This window comes from Chenopodium album, chromosome 11 (assembly GCF_948465745.1).
Source record: "Chenopodium album chromosome 11, dcCheAlbu1.1, whole genome shotgun sequence".
NCBI classification, from domain to species: domain Eukaryota; kingdom Viridiplantae; phylum Streptophyta; class Magnoliopsida; order Caryophyllales; family Amaranthaceae; genus Chenopodium; species Chenopodium album.
In genome coordinates, this window is record NC_137844.1 from 8,450,759 (window position 1) to 8,458,385 (window position 7,627).

Genomic DNA, 7,627 nt, shown 5'->3' on the forward strand with positions numbered 1-7,627 from the left:
AGGAGGGGTGGTGAATTATATAAAAGTCAAAGCGGGTCAAGTAAAAAAAGAACGGAGGAAATAGGCATCAGCCAAGGTAATAAAGGACAGTGATCTACTAACAAGTTCAAATCAGATTCCATTGCAAAAGCAGGTAGCAGTTGTTCGGCAACTACCAAGTATAAGGCGCCTGATGTCTCTTCTTGGATGTTAGGCAACTAATAACAGTAATGTGGTCTGTTAAATTATGCCAAAAAACAGCCAGATAGTAGCCAAAAGCGGTAGCTCCATCAAAACTACAAGTCTCTGACTCCAAAATCCATCAACACAAAAGAATTGAGCTAAGATTGATTACAATGAAGAAACTACAAGGAATCACTACAATAAATAATAATGGTATTGCCATTTACATGCATAGGCACATTAAGAGCTTTAAACTAAACAGTAAAACAAAACTTATATACATATTAGCCTAATGATGTACTAGGCCAATTTGTACTTTACACATAAGATATATACTAAATATGAATACATATAACACAATTGCAAACCTGATTGATGGTTCCAATGAGCCAGCCACGTTCCTAAACACATTCATGGGTATATTCTCAATCAGCTAGATCTTATAACAGGAATTTTGTACCGTGCTAGCAATACCTTATTCATAAGAGCAATCTGCTCTAAGAGCTGAATAATCTTCTGCATAAGAAAGGCATAACACTTTTAGTACAATTAAAAATCAATACAACAAAATGACTGATAATTGTATCAAACGAGTGATCTATTCCACAATAGGAATAACGTAAACATAGATTAAAAACATGCAGACATGATAGCACAAACAAGGCAATAAACATAAAACGAAAAGATTCAGTGATAGCAGTAGAAAGTCAGAACAATGGGATAAGTGTCATAATCAAAAGAAAAAACGATGTCATCTCTTATTCGCTTAATTAATTGAGTTGTGGAACAAAATCAAATTTCAGGTCCAAGGCATACCACGATGCACAAAGAATATTAATTGACCGGTTTAAAAATTTGATGCATAGTTTGTGCCCTTCCTCCAAATTCCACAAAAAAAGTTACTCAGTAAAAAACTTCCATAATAAAACTAAGAGGGCAACAATTGCATCATAAACCAAGAAAACAGAAGCATTGAAAACAAGGTTAAAACCCACTATGAAGAGTTGTGGATACCAAAGGCGACATTTGCCCTGGATAACTCAGTCTAAAAAATAAAGAAACCATGCTTTTTGCAATTGTTCATTGGAACAAGTTGTGGTTCATTATATACATTGCCAAAAACAGTCGAACTTATTAATTCCACATAAGTTACAAATAAGAACAAGAAGCTAGAATAATAATTTTATTTTCAAGCTTAATTTACCAGTATCACATATCAGTTATTTCATATATACACTTTTTCCTCTGAATAACTTGTTCCCATGTCTATTCTTTCCTCACTCACACTCACCCCCTAAATTTATAAACATTGACAAACAGTGGACCGTGTTAATTGTAAATTAAATACATACAAGAGCAAGAAAACTAGAATGATGTAATACTTACAAGAAGATTAGTTTACCAGTTTCACGTATCAGATGCTCAATATATAAACTGTTGTAGATAATTTTTTGATACAAAGTACAAAAACACAAATCTTTCTACCTTAAATGACTCAATTATGCAATAGAACGCTGAGCTTATTGCAACATCTCAGTAAACTCTCTCTATTCCATATTCCATTTCAAGATGTCCCATAATAACTCTCAATAGTCTATTGCCATACACTTCTGAATATAAAACTTCCACAAATTTGAATGGAGGTTAAGTGCAAATAACCTCTATTCAAATTTAGATAGTGTTCCTTTTCCCCTTAATTTCATAGCTAATGCCTAATATAGAAGGGAGTAACATATCGTGTTGATTGTTAAATGAACTTTTTAACCAGAGAGCATAGAAGGAATGGATTCTGCGCCTTTTGTAATCTTCATGAAGAAGTTCAGGTTGAACAGTTTGCAAATGGTGACAAAATCCATCACCAATAAAATTCCTTTGAAAAAGAGCCCTAACAGGACTTCTTATACAATATACTCCCCTCAAAAAAAAAGTCCTCGCCTGAAAGTCCTACATTTTACAACTATATAAGAGATCACATGATGTCAAAGTTCCATATGAAGTAAATCTCTACCAGCTAGGCTTTCAAATAAGTTCTACAAGCAAGTGAGCAAGACGGGGAACACATGTTGATGCTTTGCTTCACACAAAGAGTGACCTCAGAAAAAAATAATCCAAGCATGCAATTTATGACCCATCTGAGATGATAGCATTTTGCCTTAAAAGAATAAAATGAACAGCCAAATCCACTTAATTCATCCAAGACAGAGCCTGCTCAATCATATTTTAAAAGGCACACAAGAATTCTGGAATAAATGGCCACTAGAGTCATCGAAACCACAGGAACAATTTACAGCATGAAAGAATGGCTAAATGAAATTTTTTCAGGCTTCTAAAACAATTCATGGCTGCCTCCAACACTAAAAGCAATAAACAGCCACCCTATTACTGAAGTGTTTCATACATAGGTTGACTACAATGTTGTATCTGTAGCATTATGCTATAGCATAACATGTTCAAATGTAGCCCGCAGAGATATCTCATAATAACAAGTCCATTGTAGCAAACTAACAATAGCTATTATAAAAAAAGTGTGAATCAATAAACAATCACAACTAAGCCAGAATCCATTTTTTCAAAGTTAACCTTGTCATTAGGGTTTAGGAGTACTTACAGATATGAATATGTTCAGAGCTAATCCTGAAGCTAGGTTTTTTTTTTTTTTTTTTTTTTTTTTTTTTTTTTTTTTTTTTTTTTTAATAATAATAATTATTATTATTACTATAATTTCACACCAGTATAATCCTAAATCCTGAAAGTACGACTACATGTCCATTGCTTCCAAAAACAAAGACTTATCTGGAATCTACTGAGTATTTCACCTAAGTTGAGAAGCATTGCATGAAAACTTGTATAAAGTAGAACTCTGACCATTCTTTCATAGTTTCATGTCAAATTCTAGAGCTGAAAGTTATGCAAAATATCATCCTTGACACAATACTAGCCATAAATCTTGCCAGCATAATCAAGTAGAAGGGGCTTATTGTTATATCTGCAAATTGGCAAGCAGCTTCGTACACAAAAAGGTCTTATGACTGACACTGATCAAAAATTATTCTCACCCATTTTACATTAGCATACAATAACTCAAAATTTCTACCCCCTCCTTCATAACAATCAGCTAACCTAGTGAAAATGTTTATAAATATGCACTAAAATGCCACCAGATCACCTGCCAAAATGCAGAACATACATGACTTCCTTAATTTATTTTTATAGAACCCGCATAACTTCTTAGACTAAAGCCTTGTTATATTCACCTTCCCCTAATCTAAGCTTAACATCCTTAACTTGAATTAACCTTTTCCAACAAGCTGAACATATACACTAGTATAGTAGTATGTAAGCACACAATTACAATTTTGCAATCTGAAATGCCAACACAAAACACTCCTTACATCCCTTATCATCCCTCCTCCTCCTTAGGCAAGAGGGCGAAACTCTCTTTATGATTTAACAATGTTTACAAGTCCGGCTCCATTGTATCATACATGATGTGATATCTACATGTTGAGCTGAATTACAACAAGTAGAGTAGGAATAGTACATTGTGAAAAGTTCAATCATTTTTTCAAAATTCCATCATACACTTCATGAAAAGTAGAGAAAGTCCAAAAATTACAGTAATAAACAAACAAATGCAGCACTCAATGTCATAGCATGATTGCTCCACAATTCATACAAAATTGACAGAGGCATTTCAACAAACACAAAACAAGCATTCCAAATTCAAACAAATCAATGAAAAATCAAAAACCAAAACACCCACCTCATCTTTTTCCTTAATCAAAACCTTCAAATGCTCAACACTCTCCTTCCCACCATCCCTCCTTAACCTCTGCCGCCACCTCCGCCGCCGAACCCAATACCACAAAAAACCCAAAACCCAGACCGTAGAAGCCGCCGGAAAAACCAAGGAAAAAAACCCACGAGAGCAAACAATAGCAAGACAAGACCGAAGCTTAGAATTCCAAAGATGAAGAACAAAATCAACCCATTTATTAATCAACAGAGAATTCCTGGGTTTTGGCGGGGGAGGAGGAGAAGAAGGGGAGGGAGAATCAGAGTCTGAAGCGAAAGTAGAGAGAGTAAGCGGCGCGTGCGGCGGAGGTGGTGGTGGTGGTGGGATAGGAAGACCTTCATGGTTGATCGGCGGGAAGACGGAAAGATGGTGGTTGTTGTGGTGGTGGCGGTGATGGGTGGTGCGAAGAGGAAGAGGGTTGTGCGAGGAGGAATGGTGGTGGTTGTTGCGGTGGTTGTGGTTGTGGTTCTGGGTGGAAGGGAGTGATTCCCAGTCGTTGAATTTGAATCGATTTGAGGTTTCTTCTTCGGGGTCATCCATGTTCTATAATTTGTGTTTATTCTCTCTCTTCTGTAATCACTATACAAGTGATAGTCAAACCACACAAATGGGTCATGATCCTAATTTCAAGTAGGGGGATTAGGGGTTGAGAGGTAAAGATTGATGGGGAAATGTTTGATGGAGGGTTTGGTATGTGCCTATGTGGTAATAAATTGGCGATAATTTTGTTAATTAGATGAATATAAACACCGAACAATTATATTTAAAGAATATCATGAAAAGTTTAACGAATGGAAAGTATGTAGGAGCGTTTAGCATTAAAATAAACATTAATAAAAATAATAAACATTTTAATCCACTTTAATGGATCGATATAATTTTTGAAAGATGAGGAAGCAAGTTCTAGTATACCATAATCCATTAATCTCTCGTGAGTCAACCTAACCTAAGCCTTTGAGATTAATGAAGAAAGGATAAGGGAAATTCTTCTTTATAAAGTAGTACAGAAATATTTTAAAATGTTACCCTATCGAAAGAGAACTCCTACTCATGAACCAAGTTAACTTAGTGCAAGCTAATCAAACTTGGCTCTACCAAAGTACCAAAGATGTATTCAAGTAAGTTGTATTTGAGTTCAAACTCGACCAAGACATTAAGAAGTCAAGTTGAGCCCAACACATATAAGCTTGGCTAGAAAACTCCAAGATCCATCGTATTCGAACACGTAAGTTAAATAAAACGAATAGAGTTATGATTTTATGAATTAAAGAATGTTATAGCTCATAATTTGAGGAAGTGCTGTTGAATTGTATATACTTCATATTATTATATTTGATTAAGGCATGCCGCACGCATGATTATTGTGTAAAATATATTTAGTCCGTATTTGTTTGTCAATAGTAAATTTCTCTTTTGCCCAAAAGAAAAATCGAATAAACTTCATTGGATAATAGGGTGTAATAATAGAAGCAGATCCCAATATATAAATTATATAGCATTGAGATTATCCTCAACATAATAAGGAGTGCTAGCAAATAACTTCTTCAATGGAGCATAATGTGTATAAATTAATTGTTTTACAAAGACAAGAAGTCATTTACTGACTTACTGTACATTCGTAACAAACACATGAATGTAGTATATAAAGATTAAAGAATAAATATACAACTAGTACTATGAATGACCAAAAAATATTCCTCTGCCATCAACCATTCAACCATACCTTACAATAACTTACATACAAGTAGAATGAATAATTGTAAATGAAGCCTATAATTACTAACTCTTTAAAGAATCAATGACTTTGTGCCTTCGAATATCAAGTTCATCCACAAACTTGAGAGGTTTATCACTTTCATTTCTAAATCTCTTAACATTAGGATTCAACAAACTCCCATGCCTTAATCCGTAGAGCTTAAGAATTTGATCATCGGCGAAATTAAATGCTCTCTCCATACTCTTGAAACATTTCTCAAATGGGTAATCTCGAAAACTATTACAAGGCTTACAACCCACAAAATGAGTCACAAAAGGCCACCTTTCATCCCCTAATCCAGGATGATATTTTTCCTCCAATTCTTCATATGTGTCTACTAAACCCAACCAAAATCCATGCAAATAGTAAGAGTTTTCAATGTACACCTTCTCCATCCATTTCTCCTTTTGGTTGATCAACAAGTATATCAATGCGGATTGATCATCTGCCTCGAAAACAGGCCTTCCTTTTAAATTCGCGGTTAGGAGCTTCCCTGCCTCATCCCTCACCGCGCCCTTAGGACCCATAGGTGCCCAAGCATCTACCAAGTCTAATGACCATTGACAATTTCGTAGGAGAAAACTTCCGGTGTTAAGTGAAATCCATGATTTCTCCTCTAACAAACTCGGGTACCCGTGAATTACAAGGTTATGATCTTTGTATTTTTCTAATGGAATTTCAAACACCATATCAGTGAAAAGTGCATCACTATCTAACCACCAAAACCACTCAACTTCTAGGTGAGAAAGCATCAACTTTCTAATTAAGGGTAATTTTGACCAAAATCCTGTCATTTCTTCATCTAGGTAAACCATATTGTACACAATCTCAATACCATGTAACCTACAATAGTCAATCTTGTTCTTGATCCCCTTTACCAAATAATGATCCCCAAATGGGGTTTCACAAGGGTCAGGGGATGAACCCGTCACAAGCAAAACTCGGGCTTTCCCATTAACAATGTTGGGAAAGTCCGGGTTTTGCTCAATCCATTTTTGGCGCTGTGAATCCCAATTGGTTATCTTTGGCCCCAATGTGTAGGTCACTTTGGGATCGATGGATGGTTTTTCTAGATTATTAGAGTCGGATTTATATGTCATGTTGGGGTTAATGGGTGACTTTTCTAGACTATTGGAGTTGGATGTATAAGTCACATTAGGGTTAAAGGGGGGATCGTCTATACTATTGCAATCAGATGTATAGGTTACATTGGGGTTGACGGGTGTGTTATCTAGACTATTGGAATCAATCGTGTAGGTCACATTGGGGTCAATAGATGGCTTAATCAAACTATTAGGGTCGGATATATTTTTGTCCGATTGAAGTTCAACAAGTACCTGATTCGTCTCGTTATTGAGGGCTTGATTTCCAATTTCAGCTGATGATCGATTGAGGCTTCCAATTCCAATAGTGCCCCTAAGCACAATGATGACAACAAAACTACATAATATGATGATCTTTATGCTATTTGACGTGGTCACATAACCCATCTAACAATTGCAATAGTGGATAAAAAAATGAACGACTGAATAAATGAACGGAAACTATGAAAGATTGTCTCTTTAATTTGAAGTTTGAGAAGAAAGTGAGATAAAAGTGGAGTGGGTGCCTAGTTTATGCGTGCTCATTAATATATAACAAAATTCGTACAATTATCCAATAAAATAGTTATTAACAAAGATTATTAAATGAAGTAAACAAGAAATATCTAAACATAAGATTCGTGTTCAATTAATAAATAAACAAAAGGCCGAAAAAGATCTTGAGCATATTGAAATTTGGGAGGCAGAAGTACCACATGCAAAAACATGGGGGCGAAGGTGAACACTTCATCTAGGTAAGCTGAAAAAGTCAAGGTTTAGTACTTAATTTTGAATAATCAGTAATGTTCTTCATCTATGATACACATGAAA

The 7,627-nt window shown here is 35.2% G+C and overlaps 1 protein-coding gene and 1 pseudogene across 2 annotated transcripts; both read right to left on the reverse strand.

The window, feature by feature from the left end:
- On the reverse strand, positions 1–4,612 carry LOC145568469 (uncharacterized). Of its 2 annotated transcripts, none has more exons than XM_081627892.1 (2): positions 3,926–4,612; positions 1–675 (listed from the first exon to the last, which is right to left on the reverse strand). In XM_081627892.1, exons 1-2 carry the CDS (start codon positions 4,496–4,498, stop codon positions 592–594), a joined length of 657 nt encoding a protein of 218 aa, XP_081484018.1. In that variant the 5' UTR covers positions 4,499–4,612; the 3' UTR covers positions 1–591. The 2 variants fall into 2 exon arrangements, with proteins under 2 accessions (XP_081484018.1, XP_081484017.1); XM_081627891.1 differs by having other exon boundaries at positions 13–678; positions 3,926–4,596.
- A 1,125-nt stretch (positions 4,613–5,737) lies between these two features.
- LOC145566219 (putative xyloglucan 6-xylosyltransferase 5 pseudogene) lies at positions 5,738–7,204 on the reverse strand (annotated as a pseudogene).
- Positions 7,205–7,627: the final 423 nt, after the last annotated feature.

Bases quoted from the DNA above. Each gene is read 5' to 3' on its own strand.
- LOC145568469 (XM_081627891.1), bottom strand. From the start codon at position 4,498: ATGGATGACCCCGAAGAAGAAACCTCAAATCGATTCAAATTCAACGAC. The intron at 679-3,925 runs GTGGGTGTTTTG...TTTCTTATGCAG, and splicing joins TGATTAAGGAAAAAGATGAG to AAGATTATTCAGCTCTTAGA.